A 22,831-nucleotide genomic window follows, 5' to 3' on the forward strand; every position below is an offset into this window, starting at 1 on the left:
ACTATATAGACATATACATGCACATATACATATACATCTTTGATTTAACCAGGTAGTTCTCCCTTAAATTTAGATTTTTATGGGAGACTTTAAAGTGTCCCTTAAAAAAGGAGATTTTAAGGTCTAAATTTTTTTACCTATACATATTTATTCCACTCAGTTAATGTGTGATTTATTTATTTTCTATTATAAGTTTTATATTGTGAAATATATCGTTACCGCCACCCATCATAATGTATATCGTGATATGAATTTTTTGCCATATCTCACATTCCTACTGTACAGTAAGTGTGACATTTGTTCAACCAATTAATTATACCAAGGATGATTTGCTCAAATAACCTGCGATTTCCTGCCATCATGTCACGTAATCTGGATTTTACTGATCTTGCTCTGGTCAACAGCTGGCTGTTTTATTGTCCAAATTACCAGGAAAAATGATTTCCCCAGAAAGACTATCAAGAAGTTTGACAAGTTTTGCATGGTAATGGCTCAGATATTTCTCAACAAGCATGACATTTTGAGACCTGGTGTCCTCACATGAGGACATCCTTTATTTTTTTTATTTTTTTATTTTTTACAAAAACCACTTCTTGTATCATGACAGAGTCTAGTTATTTTACATATTAGGGCCTACTTATCTTGGGAAAAATGCACATCAAACAAAATCTGACTCTCAGGAGGTAAAAATAATCTCAAAGGGATAGTACTGTTTATCACAGTAATTTCTGAGACAATTTGTCATCCAGCAAAATTTGTTATTCTAACGTGCCTGTGTAGATACAGTACAGAATCATTAGTATCGTTGAATGCTGTTTTTTTGTTTTTGTATTGAAACCCATCAAACAAAGAAGGTGAAAAAAATTGTCTGCCTTCAGAACTCCATTAATGTATTTTTTATAAAGCAAAAACCCAAGAGGTGTTTTCCCACATTAAGGTGATCTTGTATCAGTTTAGCTTTACACCTCAATAATAATTACCTGCAGATGTTTGAGGCATTAACCCAAGCAGGGGACAGAGTTGAACATAACATCTAAAGTCTTAACCATCCTGTAATCACTCACGAATCGTCACCGCTGTAAAGATTTAAAAGTTGGACAACTTCGAAAAGCGGTTTCGAAATATATATTAAAACGTGTATTATTCCTGTCTGGTTTCAGTCTGTCAACACCTTCACAGCATCCCTAAATACGATCTGCAGGCAGCAGACTTAATCCTCACCCAATTAGCAGTTAGTCGTAGCACCTTCTTTTGAGTAACAACTGGCGTTCCCTCGACGCTCCCGGTCTGCCTGCCAGTAAACGTGGACCACTCCTGAGCCTCAGCTGGTGGAGAAAAGTAGTCCCTAATGGTTTGGGATGAAGGAAGTGTCAGGGTGGTTGAGGATAAGAGGCAGATCTACTTTGGGATGTGAATTGTCTCCAGTCCAACTAGCATCTGTTGTTTCAGGCTTGTTAATGTAATAGAGTTTTTGTAGTTGGATGGAGAGCCTGGGTTAAGCCCTGTCGCCCTCTGTGAGGCCAGCTCTGAGCTAACAATAGCAAATGCACCAGATATAGAAGCAGGCATTTTTGTGACACATCTAAAGTCAGGCGAATGCAGAGACGCTGTGTCTCTCCGAGGACATCTCAAGCCACAACTATGTTATTGGACATGTGTAAACCAGACGTGTTTAGATGAGCTAATTCAGCTAATTTGCAGGCTCTTCTGACTAACGTTTGGACGGAAGAAAACTCATTAAAAACATTGAAAACTTAATAAATATTAAAGCAAATTCACCTTATATTGTGCTGTTTCTGTCACAATATTTGATTTGCTACTCCTGAGCTTTCGAAAAAGATGTAAAGGTCATCAAATGTGTGGCTTGATTAGGATGTTTGCTAAAAACGTTTAAAAAAATCCTCACAGCTTTGGGATTTCGGTTAAATAAGAGAGACAACTCAACTCTCTTTGGAGCTCTTCAGTCTACAGATACATCACAGTAAAAACATCATTTAATTTCCCCGCTGCGGGTCAATAAAAACTATTTCTATTCTATTCTATTCTTCTAAAGTTTAGTAGAGCCACAGAAAGTTGCTTATTACATGGCTGAACTGGTATTTTGACATCTTTAGGAGGTTATACACCATGACAGTTAGTGTCATAACATTTTGGAGATTAAACCAAGGAATCATTGAAGACAAGGTGAAGATTCAACACAAGTATTTTATTCCCTAAAAAATGTTAATTGTTTATCAAATGGTTTTTTAATACAATACACCTGCATTGAACATACCTAACCAGCAGATGTCTGCATTTTAACAGTGACTTAGGCTACGTTCACACTGCAGTCAAAAGACAAATCAATTTTTTTTATTTCAAATCTTACCCAAGCCTTTTCAATATGTGGTTCTGAATTAGATACATATCTGGTGTTTTTCAAAGCCACCTCAGTCTAAACGTTCATGCCTCATTTCATCCTGAAGGACATTTTATGTATTATAAACTGAATTTAAGATCCAGTCTTGTATTTTACACTCTGTGATCGTTGCAGCCGTATGAGGAACAGAGTCAGTGTGTCTGACCAATATGAGCCCTCTCTGTAATAGGGCTGGACAATATGGCAAAAAAAATGATAACGATTTATTTTTTGATATTGTCCAATCTCGATTATATCACAATTTTTTAATTAACCTAAACGTGTGTAATTATATTGTCACTGAAAAATAATTTAACAAATAAATAGCAACAAAAAAAAGATAAATAATGGCTGTTATTTCACTTTCACAACAATAACAAATTATTGTGGTTCAGTAGAACATTAATTTCTTTTTGTAAGGTATTTAATGGTATTTATCAAGAAAAATAATATTATTTATGTGTAAATCATAGAATCTCACATCAGGGCTCTAGAGTGCGATCAATTTGGTCGCAAATGCGACCTGATTTCCTAATAGTGCAACTAAAAAAAATGTCCAGTCGCACTGGTGCGACCAATCGTTTGAGGGGGAGGGGGAGAGGTCGCCCGCTGAAACAAAAAGTTTCCATGTTCCATAAAAATAATCCAGCAGTATCAATGGTCGCCCACCGACAGTCACATGTCTCCTAATGACACAGCGCTCTGCTCGCGGCTCCGCTCCACACCTCCGCGCACACACATTTGTTGTTCTATCCTCATGGGGACTTTGTATTGACTTCCATTCATTTCCCCGTCAATTCTACAACCAACCATAACCTCCAGGGTAGACTACACACCTGACCCAAACCCTAACCTCACCAGGCTGTGTGTACTGGGGAAATGGTCAATAACTGTACCCACCATGAGGCAAAAATCTGTACACAGACACACACACACACGTGCGCAGTTCGTTCGGTCATAAATCCATCTTGCTAATTTAACAGTCAGATCTGAGAACACAGCAGAGCAGCAGCCGATAAGTTCAACAGGCAGAAGCTCATTGTATGGCAGGCAGATATTACATTTATTTGGCTTCACCACACCTACATTCCAGTTATCTGAAATTGTTTTATGACAGGACTGTGTGCAGCTCCGGTCCTGTCACACTATAACATTTTAGGCAACATTGAATTTTTTATGTTTAAATTACTAATTTTACTTGAAGTACTTGTTATAACATCCACTTTATTTTGATATTGTTGAAAATTTGAGAAATATTTTTGTTTGTTGTTGAAACTGTTTTGCACTATATATAAAAAACATTCTTTTGTACTTCTGTTATGTTCAATTGCACTACAGCAAAAATGCTGGGTTTGATTATGATTACAGTTTTCTGCAAAAAAAAGCTCTAAAAATTGCATTATCTTTACTTCTTATGATAGTTTTCTACCATGATATATACCGTTACCATGAAGGGATCCAGTTTATACCGTGATATGAATTTGAGGTCATACCGCCCAGCCCTACATCCATGTTTAGCTACTTTTGTAAACAGCTGAATGTGATGTTACATAATTTTCTGCACATACAGGTCCCATCAGGGCCGTGGAGAGTTCACACAGGAGTCAGATGGAAGTCATGTTTAAAATCAAAATGTGAACGTCTGCACAAACAGCTGGAATTGAGCATGAAGATGTGCAGTGTGAACGTGGCCCAAGTCTTGTGTATATTTTCATATGTTACAATGATGACACGTTTCTCCTGACTTTATTTCCCAGCTGGAGATGGAGAAGCTGCAGCTCCAGAGCCTGGAGCAGGAGCACCGCAAGCTGACGGCGCAGCTGAAGGACGAGCGCGAGAAGAACAAACACATCGTGATGATGCTGGTGCGCGAGTGCAAGCAGCTGGCCACGCGGGTGGTGGAGGAGTCGCAGCGCTTCGACGAGCTCCAGGCCCGCCTGGACGAGGAGAGCCGCGCCTCGGGCCGGCTGCGGGAGGAGCTGAGCGGCGAGCAGCGGCGCGGCCAGCAGGCGGAGGCCCAGATGGAGAAGCAGCTGTCGGAGTTCGACACGGAGCGCGAGCAGCTGCGCGCCAGGCTGGGCCGCGAGGAGACGGAGAGCCGCGGCCTGCGGCAGCAGCTGGAGCAGCTCAGGACTGAACGCAGCGAGGGGAAGGACGGGGTTAAAGCTCCCCCACCTGCTGCTGCCCACAGTACACCCCCCAAACCCAAAGCTGTCGCATCGGTTTCCGTCGCCACAGAGCCCGTAAGCTCTCGAACAGCATCCTGCCAAACGGACTTGCCCCCTACTGAGGTTGAGGGTTCTAAGAAGACCCCCCTCACCATACCAGTAAAACCAACCCCTGCCAACTATGTGGGTCTCAGCTTGCCAAAAACAGCTGGAAGAGGGGTTGTCCACAGCAGCTCAGGAGGACTGGTACAGACAGAGAATGGCTCAGAGGGCCAGACCCCCCATGTATTACCTACAGGGGTCAGCCCCCGTGTCCAGGCGGCCCGCTACAAGTTTCAGGAACAGGACCAAAACGGCACCGCGTCCCAGAGTCCTCCAGCCCGGGACCTCTCCCCAACAAATCGGGACAACTTTGCGGCCAAGCAGCAAGCCTGCCACACCGTCACGCAGGTCTTGTCTCGCTTCACTAGCCCCCCCGCCGGAGGTCCGGGACTCCTCCGTCCGAGCCTACCCCACTCCGCCTCAGAGGGGGGGCCTTTTCCTGGCCGCCTGAACCACCCCATTGGCCTTAAGTCCCCCACAGTGGCCAGGATCGACCGGGGGAACCCTCCCCCCATCCCTCCCAAAAAGCCAGGGCTTTCCCAGACCCCCTCCCCCCCTCACCCGCCCATCAAGGCGGCGGGGGACAGCAGCCGCTCCCCCGGGGCCGGCCTAAAGCCAGCAACGCCCCAGCTCCCGCCCAAACCTGCCCTGGACCTGGTCCCGGCCCTGACGGCCTCTCAGGTGGGTGCCTGCTCGCCGGGGCCCGGCGGGGGCCCCCAGCAGCAGCCGGCAGCAGCATGTGCAGAGTGCCCCCAAGCCATCACTGTCAGTAGCCCCTCCTTCATAAACCCCCCCTCCATCTCCTCCTCCGTTAGTGCTCCATGCTCACGTAGCCCCTGTTCCTCAGCAGGCAGCCCCCTGGCAACAGCATCAGGTAAAGAGGCTTGTCTCAGCACCGCCTCCCTCCATCCCTCACCTCTCCTCTTCAGCCGTCTTTCCAAAGTCTCAGCCTGGTCTAGGGTAGCCCAGCGCAGGGACCAGTTTGTTCCACGTCACTCAGAACCGTCAGAACAGACCCAACGCTGCTCACTAAATTCTCTCTCTACTCATCTCTCTAATAAGTCCTTCCCTTTGGGCTCCTGTGTTCTCACGCTGTCACATTAGCCATGTCAGGATCAGCAGCAGACGGGCTCACAGTGGAAGGAAGATTTCAGGGCAAATGAAAAGTCAGGGAACTGAGACAGACCAGAGGCTCCTGGTACTCCTGTGTTTTCTGACCGGTTTTGTTGACCTTCCTATAAGTAACCCCTATCCTCTCTGAAGCTGGTGCCAGAGGCTGCTTTCTACCCCCCCTTTCCCGTTTCCACCCCCTGCAGCATGCCCTCATCACTTTCCTTCCTGCACTCCTTCATCTGGACCACCGATAACATTCAGTTGTTTCTATTTCAATGTTACCATTTATATTCACGTTGTAATGCGCTTCAGTGCCACAGTTTGTTTGGATTTTGGATGATTAAAGATAATTCCAGTTTGTAGTGTCAACAGTTTGGCTTTTATTAAGTGTGCATTTTACCTTGTTGACCTCTTTAATAATTTGTAGTCCTTAAATAAGTTTGAATGTCAAAAAACTGGAAATATCTTTAAATATACCTGTGGATGGTGACACGGTGTGTTTGCATTTCCCACACAGCTGTTTTTGCATGTTCATGTACCCTGGTTTTAATCCTAATCACTGCTTTGTTTGTTTTATACAGTCTTACAGAGAACGAAATGACCATAGGCTCATATATACTCTTCAGCTGTGTCCAAATTCAGAGGCTGCGTCCTCCAATAGCCCAATTTGTTTGTGGTCGACAAATGCGTCCACCTTTTTCCAAGATTTGAGGGATACAGTAGGTCCGATGGATCCTTCTCGGCCCACCGTATCCCATAATGCATCGCGAGCCTACCGGAGATGTTTTTTTCCTGCTTGTAATGGCAGACGAAGCGAGAGAAATGAGTAGTTTTAAATAAAAATCTGATGATGTAAACAAATTAAGGGTCGAGCGGTTGTGTTGTTAATGCTTTTATCGTTTGTATAGACTTGATTTTAATATTATTCGTGTCAGATATGAAATGAGCTGATATAATGAAATAAACATGCACCTACGGCAGGTCCGTTAGGTCTTAAAATATTGCCTTTAAGCTATTTTGTAATAGTAATAGTGTTATGTATATTGATATTTTGCTCATTTCAATCTATCTTTCCTTCTGCTAGGTGACAGTAAGGGCAGGAATCAAGCAGAAGGCTTGACCAGCCAAATTCACAGCTATTTTCTTTGCGGTCGACCAAGGACCTGGCCCACCTAGACCAGGTCCTTCAAAGGACCCAGCCCCTGAATTTGGACACAGCCCTTGCCATGTTCTTAGATTTGTTGTCAATGACAAAAAAAACAACCTATAACTGTAACTAAAGTAAATCTAACATGAAACTGTAAAGTGGTGCGTGCATATTTATTCACCTCCTCAGATTTAATACTTCATCCTTCCTGAGCAAACTGCTGCAGGTTGGATGAACGCTCTTTAAATCAGACCAGAGATTCTCATTTGGACTGAGGTCTGAGTTTAGACTGGACTGCTCCAGGACCTTTAAGTGGTTCTTCTTAAACCAGTGGAGTGTTGCTTCAGCAGGGTTTAATGTTACTGTTGTGCGTAAAGGTCAACCACAGGTTCCAATCTATCTTTCCTTCAACTCTGACCACTTTCCCAGTTCTTCCTTACGGAAAACACCTTCTCCCACATGTTTTGAGGAGTCTCCAGTGTGGGTCAGAGCTTTGTTGGCCAAGCCGAATTGTTAAACATCTTTCCAAATGTATGGCTTTCAAGTTTTGTGCAGCTAGCCCCTTCCTGTCTCAAGTTATGGCTAAAATGGTCTGTTTTCTAGTAGAGTTCTCTGCAGTGATTGCACATAAACAGACATCCAGTGACTGCAGAGAACTCTAATAGAAAACAGACCATTTTAGCCATAAGTTTAACAATTCGGCAAACTACAGTATGTAATAAATAAATAAATAAATAAATAAATAAATAAATAAATAAATAAATAAATAAATAAATAAATAAATAAATAAATAAATAAATAAATAAATAAGGTTACATTTTGTTTTATAAAATATAAATAAATAATATAAAGACATGCTAAAAAATGTATTAAAATATATTAATTTTGCTTTTTTGTGGGGACATTTATGTATTTGATGGAATATTTCTTAATACTTTATTATATACGTTATTTATTTATTTATTTATTTATTTCATTATTTGTTAATTTATTGTATTTTGAAGGAAAGAGCTCTCCATAGCAGGAGAGCTGCCCAGCTCCTTCTCTGTTGTCTTTGGCCTCCTGGTTGTTTCTCTAAAGACCGGGTACGTGAGTTTCGGTGGATAAGCCTGTATTGACAGGTTAGCTGTGGTGGTTTTTCTATTTTCTAATAATGGGTTTATTTGAGCTCTGTGGGTTTCTCAGGGTAGGGGCTGTTTTATAATTCAACCCTGATCTCTGCACTGATGTTTGGTGGTAATCATTACTCCTCAGAGGTGTTGAACTGGTGTTTATTCTAGTGCTGTCAGAACAGCTGGATTTATACTGAGATCATTTGACTTGGAATGCTTAAAGTTGATCTTCGCCGACTGATTCTGTGGCTTCTAAAGCTGATGGTTGGGTTTTAAAGCAGAAGGGTAAATCCGTATGCACACACCACTGTCAGGTTTTGTTTTTTTACAAACGTTTTTGGACAAGATTTTTCTTTCAGTGTAACTTTCCTGTGTTTTGTGTGTTTTCAGTTAAAATAAAATGTCTAAATTAAATTCCAGCTTAGGGCAACAAAATAGGACGTTATGGAGTGAAAATTTTTAAAGCTACTTTATACACCTTTAGTTGTTGATGTGCTTAACTTCAAACCAGTGTGAGACTCAAATAATCACACAGACCCTGCTGATTGGTCATAATACACAAATTATATCAAAGATTATGTCAACTTTCTGAAACTATTGTTCTCAAAGATGTCTGTCATCTCTCCATGTTAATCTGATGCAAACAGGCTGCTTTATCTAAACTACAGCTTGCTTCATAATCTGATCAGATTGCAGAGTTTCTGGGTCAGAGCACACCTGCAACAGGATTGAGTTGAAGTCTGTTTTCATAATGTTAAAAGTCAAATAAAGGCCTAAATATAAATTTAACCCATACAGCGGGTAAAATAAGTATTGAACACGTCACCATTTTTCTCAGTAAATATATTACTAGAGGTGCTAATGACATGAAATTTTCACCAGATGTCGGTAACAACCCAAGTGATCCATACATACAAAGAAATCAAACCATAAATGTCCAGAAATGAAGTTATTTGTAATAATGTGGAATGGCACAGGGAAAAAGTATTGAACACACTTACTGAAATTTATCTAATACTTTGTACAAAAGCCTTTGTTGTCAATGACAGCTTCAAGACGCCTCCTGTATGGAGAAACTAGTGGCATGCATTGCTCAGGTGTGATTTTGGCCCATTCTTCCACACAAACAGTCTTCAAATCTTGAAGGTTTCGTGGACCTCTTCTATGAACTCTGATCTTTAGTTCTTTCCATAGATTTTCTGTTGGATTCAGGTCAGGTGATTGGCTGGGCCATTCCAGCAGCTTTAGTTTCTTTCTCTGAAACCAACTGAGAGTTTCCTTGGCTTTGTGTTTGGGCTCATTGTCTTGCTGAAATGTCCAGCCACGTTTCATCTTCATCATCCTGGTAGATGGAAGCAGATTTTTATCAAGAATGTCTCTGTACATTTTTCCACTCATCCTTCCTTCAATTATTTGAAGTTTGCCAGTACCATATGCTGAAAAACAGCCCCACACCATGATGTTCCCACCTCCAAACTTCACTGTTGGTATGTTGTTTTTGGGCTGATGTGCAGTGCCATTTGACCTCCAAACATGATGTGTATTCTGGCATCCAAACAGTTCAATGTTGGTCTCATCTGACCAGACCATATTCTCCCAGTATTACACAGGCTTGTCTAAATGTTGTGCAGCAAACTTTAAAGGAGCTTCAACATGCTGTTTCTTCAGCAGTGGAGTCTTGCGTGGTGAGCGTGCATACAGGCCATGGTGGTTCAGTGCATTACTTATTGTTTTCTTTGAAACAAACATACCTGCTAATTCCAGGTCTTTCTGAAGCTCTCCACAAGTGGTCCTTGGCTCTTGGACAACTCTTCAGATAATTCTTTTCACTCCTCTGTCAGAAATCTTGTGAGGAGCACCTGGTCGTGGTCGGTTTATGGTGAAATAATGTTCTTTCCACTTCTGAATTATGGCCCCAACAGTGCTCACTGGAACCTTCAGAAGTTTAGACATTCTTCTGTAACCGATGCCATCATTATGCTTTGCAACAATAAGGTTGTGAAGGTCTTGAGAGAGCTCTTTACTTTTACCCATCATCAGATGGTTCTTGACAAGGGGCAGGCTTGTTTTCTAATTACTGAGAGAGTTCAGCTGGTGTCTTGGCTTTCCATGCCTTTTTACACCTCCCTTTCTTCATGTGTTCAATACTTTTTCCCTGTGCCATTCCACATTATTACAAATAACTTCATTTCTGGACATTTATGGTTTGATTTCTTTGTATGTATGGATCACTTGGGTTGTTACCGACTTCTGGTGAAAATTTCATGTCATTAGCACCTCTAGTAATATATTTACTGAGAAAAATGTTGACGTGTTCAGTACTTATTTTACACACTGTATATCTGCCACACTCGTTAAACATAGCAAAGCTCACAGAGGGTGCTTAATCCAAACATGTTATTGTTTTAGAGCAATTACTCAAGTCAGCTACAAGTAAAGAACTTTTTAGCTTTGAGTTAGAAAAGGAAGGTAATGAGCTGTAATTTGATCAAAATATATTTGTTTAGTGAGTTTTATTAATTTAATTCAAAACATTTTCACTTTATTCCCCTAGTTGTTTTGTTCTTCCTTAATAATACCTCTATTTATTTAATAAAGAGCATTATATTTTACGTTTGTAATATTGGATTTAACATAATGAAACAAGAAGCTGTCTTTAACAGTTTAGGTATTTGTTTTTGTAAACAGAAAAATTACTTGTGTAAAATGATTTGACCATCTTGCCTCTTTTTTTTTTTATCTACAGTTCATCAAGTCAAATTATTGTTTGTGTTTTCAGATATAGGTTCAAAGTACTACAAAAGTTAACAAATGTTGCTGGATTACTTTATTCAATGTATTCTTAAATTAGCCTTTTATTTCTGTTTGCTGTTAAACTTTCTGTGCTTTAATTTATTATATACATCAATAGTTTCAGTAAAGTACGTTCACACTGATTTAAGTTTCTGAAACTGCTGATAAAAGACTGATTTTATAAATTGCGAGCTCTCTGACAGTAACACCTCCCACGTGTTTCTCTGGCATTTTGGCTTTGACCGTTCAGTGATTATTTAGTGGGAAAGTACAAAGCATCAGAATATCTTCAGTCTTTGTTTTCCCCTTCAGCCTCCTCATGAGAGAACTCATCAGGTCAGCACTGCAACTGACTGTAGAGCAAGTCCAAGGATTTTATAAAAACAAAAAATGACAGTTTGTCCTAAAGTTTGCTAGAATCTATCTAAGGACAAGTTGAAAGATGACTGAATCTAGCATCATACAACATGAAGTCAGTTAGGTTTCTCTTGTCATATGATGCCATCATGTATGGACACTATGAGAACAGTGCTGTTACTATATAAAACCCTTGTGCATGTTCAAACCTACAGTTTATTTCTGTGTTTTAGTTCACTATATTTGCACATTTCTAATTTGTAGGGGTGCAACGATACAGAAAATTCATGATTCGGTTCGGTTCGATACTTTAGTCTCACGGTTTGATATTTTTTCGATACAAAACAGAGAAATGTCCATGCCCCTTTTAACTTGTAATTTATTTAAATTAATTATGAACATTTGTTTAACCTCAAAAGTACAGTTTTTAAAATGAAATGTTGCTGAAACAGCAAGTTTCTCAGTGGATCTGAGCTCAAAAATGCAGCCTAGGTGGAGTAGTCGAACACAGATCCACTGATCCTTTAACACAGAGCATCTTCAGATGACAAATTTTAAAAATCTGTGTTGTTGGATACAAGTGTGTATTGAACCTAAAGCACTGTTCGATCCGGTTCAATACTTCTACATGTTATGTTGCACCCCTACTAAAAGTGTTCACGTTGTTTATGTTCCGAAGCATTTAGCGTGATTATTAGTCAGCTTCTGAATCCTTAGAAAAGAGAACGATTGGCCTGAACGATGTTTAGCTGCACCGTGTTGGTTTCATGTCTTTAACATGCTCACTGCTCCTGTTTCCACTTCATTACTGTTGAACTTGTTGAGTTTTCCACCGTCAGCAGCTTCTTCTTGTTTATCTGATAGAAAGGACTGATTTGTATGTGTATGAAAATCTGATTTGTTCTCCTTCCCTTCCACCTCCGACCTTCAGCATTTCTAGCGACTTCGCCTCCCTCCAGGTCCTTCCTCTCCTAGTTTAACCTGTGCTTGCTCCTCCTCCTCCTCCTCCTCCCCCCTGCAGGCTGGTGTCCCTCCATAGTCTCCCCTCTAAGCGGCAGTGGGCCTGCTGCCCTGGACAGTAGGCAACATCTGCTCCTCCAAGCTGCTTCCCAGGGAAATGTCACTTTATTGTCAATGCTGCTTAACCAACCAGACTTGACCACCACCACCATGACCACCATCACCTCACCGCCACCCATCTTCACCTCTACCAGCACTGTGGAGGACACGCCCCACCTTCTTGACCCGGACTATCACCTCAACCACAACCGAACTTCTGCCTTGCTTGCTGCTGCTCAGAACGGACAAACAGGTAAATTAAGCTTTTTTAAAAGCAGTTTAAACACAGAACAGAGTTACATTTGGTTATTTTTCCAAACGTTTTAAACTGTTTCAGACTTTGTGTTAGTCTGTCTGTAAGGCCACCATAATCTACTTCACATTTTTTGCTAAAATCTGGTAGAGAAACATTTATTAAATACATTTGAATGAAAATTAATCGTTCATTTAGTCATTTCACAGATGTTTTACTTAAATTGACCAAGAAAGTGGGTAATGATCTTAAAGGCATCTTATTTATTTTGACTGGATGATGATTTAATGGTTTTTAGGTGTTTATTCAGGATAAATAAGATAAACAGCTTTTGAATAACTCAGATTCAAAACTTAATCTTTTAAAAATCAACAACTAATCGTCAGAGTTGTAATGTAACTAAGTACAAATACTTTGTTACTGTAATTAAGTAGAATTTTTGAGTATCTGTACTTTACTTGAGTAATTATTTTTCAGCATACTTTTTACTTTTACTCATTACGTTTTTACACAATTATCTGTACTTTCTACTCACTACATTTTTTAAAAAGGTAAGAAGTAGAAAATCGTTACTCCTATTTTATTCTGAGTTGTTATTACTTTAAAAAACTATCCTGATAAACTGTGTCTCCTGGATAGAGTGAATTTAATTGTGGTTGGATGAGAAGTATAAATATTTACCATTCTGACACTATTATCTTGTACACAACCCATCACAGCTGCACGCTGTTAAAAAATATATTTTTTGAGAAGTCACCTCCCAATAAATGTCATTTTGGAAAATCTAACTGCTCACTTTTACTCAGTACTTTTACATTTAATACTTAAGTAGATTTTGTGTCAGAAATTTACTTTTGATACTTAAGTACAAAAAATATCAGATACTTTTAAGACTTTTCTCAATATATTTAGAGAAGACTTTAACTTTTACCAAAGTATTTTTATGATAAGATACTTGTACTTTTTCTCAAGTATCACTTTGTGGTACTTTATACAATCGTAGACTGTATATAACTAGACCTCTGACTGGAACCTGGAAGTCGAAGCGTTTTAAGCCCCGCCCTCTTCATATTAAGCAAATAGGATGTTGTTCTTGGTAAAATAATCAAATAAAAACCCTCCCCGTACCTTTTTAATTATTTTTTATTTTTGTTTATTTTTATGGTCCAGGAGGACTAAAGCTGTGTTTGAATCCTGCTTTCTCTTCTGACAGTAAACACTTGAGGAAAATATCCACATCTAATAAAAAAAATAATATAAAAATAAATAAATAAATATTACGAACTAGTCCACGTCTGTCTATCTTTAATTTAAGTGCACTTCAGTCGATACTAAATATTGTGCCTGTCCAAAAGTGCAGTTTTTTAATCTGGCCGCACAGAAGTCAGTCGTGATTTTTAAAGAACTGGCTGCTCACAGGGACCAGAAACACTCGATTTGAAAAGTGGGTCTCTGTCGTCACAGAGTGGGAGCTTCATGGTGTGCAGGACAAGGTTTTCAAAGATGTGATTGGTCTGTCTTTTTTTGTGGGACAAGATTGGTTGAGGTTTGAAGAAGCCCGAGGCAGCTGGGGGACATGTAGCTTGGTCGAAACGGCCAGGAAACACCTATAATTTTAAATAATGAACATTAATTTTAGTCATTACTCGAGACAGGAAGGTGCACGAAATTAGAAATCAGTTAATTATATTTACATGTTCACAATAATTTCACTGTTACAATTCTGCTTCTTTTAATTTTATGATTTGTGTCTTATTATTGCATATAGCTTTCTCTTTTTTAATGAATGAATGAACAAATAAGTAAAAAAAATAATACAATTACTTTATCTTTTAACCTTTTCAGCCTCAAGGGGTGTCCTTGAAAACTGTGCTCGAATGTGGTATTTGCTTTGACTTGCATTTCTAAAAATAAAAAATAAGGATGGAAATGTTTTAATGATTTGCTCTAATATATTTACAGGTTGATGCCTTTTTATCTAAAGTAGTATGATTTAGCCAAAATTCTGAGGGTTCTGAGAATACCAAACATGTTTATGCTCAAATGACAGATCTTAATTTAACAGACGTTAAAAAAAATAGAAAACGGGAAATGCAGCTTTGTTCGATACCTACCTACACAAACCAGTCTGACCAGTCACCCAAGCTCTGCCAATCATGGTTAAGACAAACTCCGCCCAAACAGCCAAGAAACATCCCCTATATACTGCACAGACCCCTTCTTACAGAACTGTGAGACCCCAACAACAGAAGGATAAAGCCTCTTGTACCAGCTCAGTCTGGCTGCAGATAACTCTTCTTATACATTTAATACATCAGAATACTGGCATTCAGTCAGCCTGGATTGTTACAGAAATAAGTCTCAAATTACTTTAGAGAAGAAAGTTGATGGAAGTGTCTTCAGTAGCTACATTTACAAGCTTTGGGACTTCTTCATAAATGTTCGAAATTAGTTTCAAACACTGTGGTTAAGCCTTCATTAAAAACAGACGACATTTATTAGAAATAGTGAGCATCTTGTGTTACCCTTGGCCTGAAGATGAAAGTCTAAACTTTTACTGTTTGCAGACACCAAGTGGTGCCACAGTGATGCAATGGTTGCCTTCAGAACCGGAGTAACCACGAAGCAATCATTTAATAAGTTTAAACCGCTTGTTAAACCAGGAAGCTGTCGACAATCTTTCATCTTTAGCTACCAAAAGGGTAGCACTGTTAGCCGCTCTGTGGCCCATAAAAGTGAAGAGTCAGGTTCCTTTGAAAGACGTAGACGATGATACGAGAACTACAAGTCTTCTCAAAGTCGATTTTACTCCAAAAGTCACAGAGTAGCTTTTCCTTTTTCAGACTAACTCTTACAGGGTTGGATGTCGTGTGAATAAAACGGTCAGATGGAAAATGTCTAAGATCTTCAAAGCAGAAACCTCCCTGCCACCTGCTATATTTGTCTAAACCAAACCTCTCTGCAGAAACCTGCTGAGCAGATGTTAAACAGCCATGATTGTGTGTTTGATCTAGTCGGTTCACATAAAATGCTTCTAGTGCACGTTTTCTATGGTTAGATTGATTAAAAGCTTCAGCACGGATCCACACAAGCTTTAGATTAGACAGGATCCTTTATGTTACACTTCAGTTTCAGAACAACTGCAGTCTTTATAGACGTACACGTGTGTGTAGAACCGATGGAGTGATGTGCAAGTTGTTGCTGGGACTTGCCTGAGTTGGATGAAAATGCAGGAAAGATTAAAGGTTCGGTGCTGCTCCTGCTCCTCACATGCACAGCTGTGGAGCCAGTAACCGTGTGGCTGATCCCATTCTGTCCACTGCTGTTAGACGAGAATGTCCGTCCATCGTGTTGGAACCTCAGCACAGAGTGCGTGTTCATTCAGCTGTCTCACACACACACAGGTCTGTCAGGATGTGCTTCTCTGCTGTGAATTTCAGCATCACACATTTTTCAGTTGAGGAGCATTGATCCATGAATGGGATTATTGCTTCAGGGCTCACAGGTGGGACACAACTAACACTGAAGATCAAACAACCCTTTTTATCACTGGCCACCAAAGTTGAAAGGGAGATGATGTTTTTTACTTGTGTGTGTGTGTGCCTGGTTTTTGTTACCTTTTGAGGACCTTCCCTGGTATAAAAACCAACCTTGTCACAACTGATAAGGCTTTTGGGGACCAAAGTCCGGCTCTAATATGGATTTGGTTTAGGACTAAGGTATGAATGGAGTTTAGGGTAAGAGTCAAAGTTAGGATAGTAAATGGAAGTGAAAACACAGTCCTAATAAGGATAGAAATGTTTTAAATAATAATTGAAGGATTTTGAAAATATACTGTCGTGGTAATTTTTTTATTTAACAAGAAACAGGAATACCTGATTCAAGGGGAAAACAGCTAAAAATTACTGCAGATTCTGTTCTTGTAAAAGCTGGCAGTCAGTTCAAAGGACCAGAGCCTGTTGTAGGTATCTCAACAACAGTCTGTAGGACTGCCCTACAGGCCTGGATTAGACGTCAACACCCAATCCTCTGGAGGGAGCTGATGGACTGTAGACAGGCACGGGAACTGATAAATGGTCCAAATGTTAGGTTCGGGAAAGCTCTCATTTCCCTGACAAGGAAAGTACACTGGTTAGAATTCTAACTGGGCACAACCAGTTCAACTGCCACAAAATGGTGATGGTTCCATGGCAATGAATTAGAGACCTCTTTGCACTACTTAGACCACTGCCTGGCTCTGAGTGGTCAAAGAAAAAAAATTCTTGGGGACATTGGATCTCGAGAAGCTTAGAACACTGTTTCTAACGTTGTGTCCTTCATCCAAGGAATGCAAAGGTTTGACTAAAGTCCAGTGTGTTTTTGGGGAGAGCAATGGGCCCACTTAGGAGACCCCTGCTCATGTGGGTTCTTTATCCAATCCCAGTCACCAAACCAAACATCCTGTCCATAAACCGTCCCTATCTATCAATAAAGAGTAAACAGTTTTAGGATCTAACAAAACAACGTTTATCTCTTTTACTAAATGCAGCTTGTTTTATGTTTAATTGCATTTAAATGTACTCCTTGTACTGATTTTATCATTTAGAGCTCCAGGGTTCTCACCCCCCATCTCTCTCTCCACCAGAGTGTGTAAAGCTGTTGCTGTCTTCAGGATTACCTGCTGATGTCTCAGATGAAAATGGATTCACATCGTTACATCTAGCTGCCGCCCACGGCCACAGCAGGTGAGCGTTTTGTTTGTCGTCAAGTAGACAGACGGTCCCTGTCAGGTCAGGGATTTCAAACAACGGTTGGTTTTAGCATAAAAGTATTTAGATCCAATGATAGCACAGGTGGTATCTGATAACAATGTAAGGTTCTTTGAAAAATACCTGCTACCTCAGCTGGTCTTATGTTAGGTTTCAATTCACGTTTTCAGCTTAGAGTTTCTGGATGAGAGAAGAAAAGTCATTTCTTTACAGTGTTGCTTCTGATCTCTCACATTCATTTGTTTCTCCAACACTGTCCTGATCTCACAGCCAGTCTGTGGGCCCCAGGACCAGAGGACCCAGCTCAAGAATGTGCCGTGTTGTAATATCTGATCACTGCTATTTATAGAGGGAAAATCATCCCCACCCAGCCCCCCGCCCACACGCAGCTCATTTGATGCTTGCTGTTTTTATATTTATTTACTTATTTATTTTATTTTGTGGTCGTGACTCAGAGGCTGTGTGAGCAGACTGGCTCAGTTTTCCTGATGATCTGGAGTTCAGTTATTCTGCTCCACTAACAGCCAGGGGTTGAGTTACAGCTCTGTGCAAAAGTCTTCAGTTGTGCCTCATCTCTTTAGATTCGAGAGCAAGATCTTTATAGAACTTTAAAAAATAGTCTCGATCAATCGTTTTTTTCTGAAGGTCTTCAAATTGTTTCTTTGGACTGGTCTGCTTTTACGCTCATCATTATTCCAGACAATGAACCTGACCATTCTTAGGGTTACATTTAGGTTGTTACACCACCGAACTCTGACCTGTAAATCATTCTTACTCCACCTGCTTCGGATGTTATCATCCATTAAATGGACATTATTAGCCGTTATCATCCCATAGAATGGCTTCAGACTGTCAGCTGGTTAATATGAGTCATAAAGCCACTAAGGTTAATTTTAGAGAAAATGACATGGGCTATGATAAAGTAGACCGGACTCTGGCGGTAGCAGATTGTTGCATTCCAACATATATGACACTGGTAACCCACTAGGGGGCACTATCGGGACAGTCTGAAGCCATTCTATGCGTCTGATAACTGCTAATAATGTCCATTTAATGGACTGATAACATCCAAAGAGGCTGCTGACTTAAACCTTTAGAACCTGGACCCGTTTCTACTTCTATGATAAAACTCAAAGAACCTTATGGATTAATAAAGCTCCTGAACTCAGAAGATGAACCTCTAACCATGTTCACATGTGCACAATTTTTTGATCGGATAAAAATGTATTCAGATTAAATAAACTGAACGTTGCCTCTCGCACCATGACTGCTGGAGACTGGCACCAGCTTTCCCCTTTCTGACCTGCGGATAAAGAAAATGGTCGGATGTTGTCAAAGGTTTTGTTAACGTGTTTTCCTCCCTCCAGCTGTGTGGAGACGCTGCTGGCTGCAGGAGCTGCTGTGGACTTGGTGGCTTCAGGGGGACAGACTCCCCTCTTTCTGGCCTGTGAGGCAGGGAGACTGGACTGCACTCAGGCCCTGCTGAATGCCGGAGCCGATCGCTGGCTGACCACCACAGTAAGTCTCTGTGGCACACCGGCTCCTGGCTGCCATCGGATGCTAAAACTTGTAACTAGGCTAGTTATTTATTAATATTTTTTATTTTTTTTGTGAGTCAGTGTTCATGCTGTTATTTTCCTGTTTATTTTTTCTTCTCTACAGTCCAACTACTTCTGCACACTTTGGAACATGGTTTTTGGTTTTTAAATTTATTACCTTTATTTAAAAAAATGTTCCTCATAAAAAAAGATTAGATCTTTTCATTTCCTGAAAACACATTGGTTTTTTTTCTTAGTTTTTTAAAGCTGCTTTATGTTTGTACCTGCTTTAATTTAGTTTTTATGGTACTTTTAGCATTAAGCTACTGTTTTATAAACTTTAACTAGTGTTTTACCAATGTTAACTCATGCTTTCATATTTGAGCTACAGTTTTGCTAATTTAACACGTTTGGCATTTTTTTTAGCTACTATTCTGCTGATTTTAGGTACTGTTTTGCAACTTTACAGTGTTTTGCTCCTATTAATCTTTTTTGCTACTTTAAGCTACAATTTTGCAAATATTAGCATCTTTGCGTTTGTAGCTACTGCTCTGCAAACTTTAACTAGTGTTTTGCTCATATTAACCTTTATTTTGCTACTTTCAGCTATAATTTTGCTACTGTTAGCATCTTTGCTTTTTTAGCTACTGTTTTGATGATTTTAGCTTTAGTTTTACTATTTTTAAATACAGTTTTGCTGGTTTTAGCCTGTGTCTTGTTTATTTTAGCTACTATTCTGCTGCTTGTAGCTACTGTTTTGCAAACTTTAACTAGTGTTTTGCTCATATTAATCTTTATTTTGCTACTTTCAGCTAAAATTTTGCTAACATTAGCATGTTATTTTAGCTACTTTTGCTGATTTTAGCTTTGCTTTATTTATTTATTTATTTATTTATTTACTTTTATTTAAAGTTTTGCTAGTTTTAGCCTGTGTTTTGCTTATTGTAGCTACGGATTTTAACTTTAGTTAATTGGAGCTTCTTCCTCCTGGTTTGACTTCTTTAGATTTTTAGCCTCTCTTCTGCTTCTTCTGGCTTTAATAACTCAATAGTTTTAGCTTTTTTAACAAAGCAGAAAAGGTCATTTTTCTAATAGTAGTAAGTCAAAAAGAGAAAAACAAATACATTTTATGTTGTTTTTTTTTTCACACTGTGCGGCCCACTCTCACTCTCCCACAGTTTGTCACTCTTTAGTAACACTGAGTTTCACACTCAGCTCACTTCACATGAAGCACTGAGGAAATCTCAGGGTGACTGAACAGCGCGAGCCTATTGACGTTCAGGCTTCTGAAGGCTTCCATGGTAACAATAGGAGCCTCTGATTTGCCGCAGGCTCATGTGATGAACCCCTATATTTAGTTCCTGGCCTTGTTCTACATTTAGCCTGTTTTATTTCCTGCTGAACATCTAACCTCAGAGCAGCCAGCAGTTTATCAGGTCAGGAGCAGAAACAGCTGAGAGGAGAGCAGAGCTTCATTAAGAGTCAGAGCTACGTTTAGTCAGGTTTTAATTTAGGTTATATTCTTTTAAAACGATCACAACTTCTTGTTTTGAATCATATGAAACACATAACACCTATAACCACAAATAAATCAAAAGTAAAGATGGTTCAATTTAAAAAACTAAAAATTTTTTTTTTAATTTTTCAGGATCTGTACACAACTAGTTTTAGGTTTGAATATTTGTGAAATGTGGCACAAAATGTAGCCCATAATTTAAATAATTTTCATTTTATTTGGTGTAAACTGAAGACTGGACAGAAAATTCTTTTTTTTCTGTACTTGACTGGTCAACATCAGATCTTGTTGATCAGTGATTCTGTCTTTATTTCAGTAAACTTAATCTGATTGTTGGGAAAAGAGATTATTTACTTGTCTTTACTACACATGTTAATGAGGAGAATAGGGCAGATATTATAAGATTTTTTTCTTCTCTCTGCTTCCTTTCATTTCATTGTATTTGTATTTTTTTATTTTTATTGTACATAGAATTCGTTTTTTTATGAAAAGAATAAAGTTTAAACTATTAACAGTATATTAGGGGTGCAACAATACATGTACCCGTATTGAACCGTATTGAACAGTGCTGTATCGAACAATACAGATTTAAAAAATTTACTTTATCAACTTGTCTTCTGAAGATGCTCTGTGTTGAAGGATCAGTGGATCTGTGTTCGACTACTCCACCTAGGCTGTATTTTTGAGCGCAGATCCACTGAGAAACTTGCTGTTTCAGCAACATTTAATTAAAAAAACTGCATTTTTGAGGTTAAACAAATGTTCATAATTAATATACAGTAAATAAATTACAAGTTAAAAGGGGCATGGAAATGTCTCTTTTTTGTATCGAAAAAATATCGAACCGTGAGACTAAAGTATCGAACTGAACTGAACCGTGAATTTCCTGTATCGTTGCACCCCTAATATATATACATACATACATACTGTATATACATATAGACAGTTGTTGACTACATTAAGGAAAGACTTTGTCAGACTGTCACCAAAACAAACCCACAAATTTAACTTAAAAAATTACTGCTGAAATAAATATATGCATATACAGTATATGAAGAGTTTTGTTTTGTTGTTTGAAACAATAGGTTAAAAAATATTTTTCTCATTGTTGCAGTTCTCATTGGAGCTGTCTTGCTTTCGTGTTCTTGTTTTCCAGTTTTTTGAGCTAGAGTTTAAAAAGCAAACCCTAATCGCTCTTTGGACAAAAGTCAAGTTTAGCACTTGTTTCTCCTGCATCATGTCTCATATTTACTTCTGGTATCTGGCGTTTAAAACCTCACGTTTACCTCTACCACAGGACGGCTGCACGGTCCTGCACGCTGCCGTCCGGTCTGGACACGTGGACACGCTGCTTCTCCTCCTGCACCACCCAGCTGGTGGTGGTGAGGCCCCTGACCCGCCCGCCGTCCTGGCAGTGCCTGCTGTGCTGCTGAACCAGGCAAACAGTGATGGCTGGACCCCTGCACACATGGCTGCTGCCCTCGGCCTCAAGGTAAAACAACATACTCGCGATTAGCATGTTAGCATGTTAACTGGCTTACAGTCCTTCCTGTGCTGCTCGTCATCTCTGACAAAGTTAAAAGATGAGGTAACTTGTTACAGAGGTTAATGTCAGTTTAGAGTGATATGTGGTGTTTTCCAGAAGATCTTTCTGGAGCTTTCAGGGTTTAGAAACAGATTGGAATTAGATAATTAAACCTTTTTAGTGAAGCTGCCAACACAACATTTGTCTGGCCCAGCTCTGGCCCACACAATGCACTAAATCTCAGCCCAGATATCACAAAGAATGACATCTCTTTGGTGACCCAGGTTTGGGCCATGCATGGACCAGCACCACAAAAACTAAACCACAACCAGGCTAGACCTGGCCCACATCAGGTTGACAAATGACTGCTGGACTTAATATATCTTACAAATCACTAAATAAAATGTTGCTAATATTCTATAAGTCCAGATAGTGGGAGCCTGTACAGTCATATGTGCAAGTAGAAAATCTTTACCTGGCTAACATTGGCTCATTTTGTTATGTTAGCATTGCCAAAAAGTAGCTGCTAATTTTTTGTAATTTTTCTGCACAGAATCCTATATTTATCCTTATGGTATATTTTATTTTTATCATACTTGTTTTATAATATGATTGCTACTGTTGCATACATTGTTTGTGAATTGATGTATCTGCTGATATTTCCCCTCTGTTGGACAATAAAGGCTGTTTCTATTTTATTCTGTTCTATGTGAGTTCACAAACACACAAATGTTGTGATAAGTGACATTAAAAGCTCAAAGCACACTACTGAAAACCTGCTTTAATAAACATGTTTATAGATATTTACTTTCACTATAATGAATTTATTCCTCCCAAATAGGTTTCTTTGTAAGACATTATTTTTATTCCATAAACACAGTCAAGCTTTTATTTTGGTACATCCTGTTACGTTTATTTTTTTAGATTTTTTTTCTTTTTTTTCTTTCATTCAATTTAATTAGTTTTTTATGGTCTTTGTTATTTTTGTGAATGAAATAAATG

The 22,831-nt window shown here is 39.4% G+C and overlaps 1 protein-coding gene across 1 annotated transcript in view; it reads left to right on the plus strand.

The window, feature by feature from the left end:
* cttnbp2 (cortactin binding protein 2) overlaps nucleotides 1-22,831 on the plus strand; it is a gene marked incomplete at its 3' end in the record, with an annotated part of 136,946 nt that overhangs the window by 80,551 nt on the left and 33,564 nt on the right. The window contains 5 exon segments of the mRNA XM_014010262.1: nucleotides 4,156-5,542; nucleotides 12,212-12,502; nucleotides 17,127-17,226; nucleotides 18,618-18,768; nucleotides 21,602-21,796. Of these exon segments, the coding sequence (XP_013865716.1) occupies nucleotides 4,156-5,542; nucleotides 12,212-12,502; nucleotides 17,127-17,226; nucleotides 18,618-18,768; nucleotides 21,602-21,796 (2,124 nt within the window).

Source organism: Austrofundulus limnaeus, unplaced genomic scaffold, assembly GCF_001266775.1.
Source record: "Austrofundulus limnaeus strain Quisiro unplaced genomic scaffold, Austrofundulus_limnaeus-1.0 Scaffold67, whole genome shotgun sequence".
In the NCBI taxonomy this organism is placed as follows: Eukaryota; Metazoa; Chordata; class Actinopteri; order Cyprinodontiformes; family Rivulidae; genus Austrofundulus; species Austrofundulus limnaeus.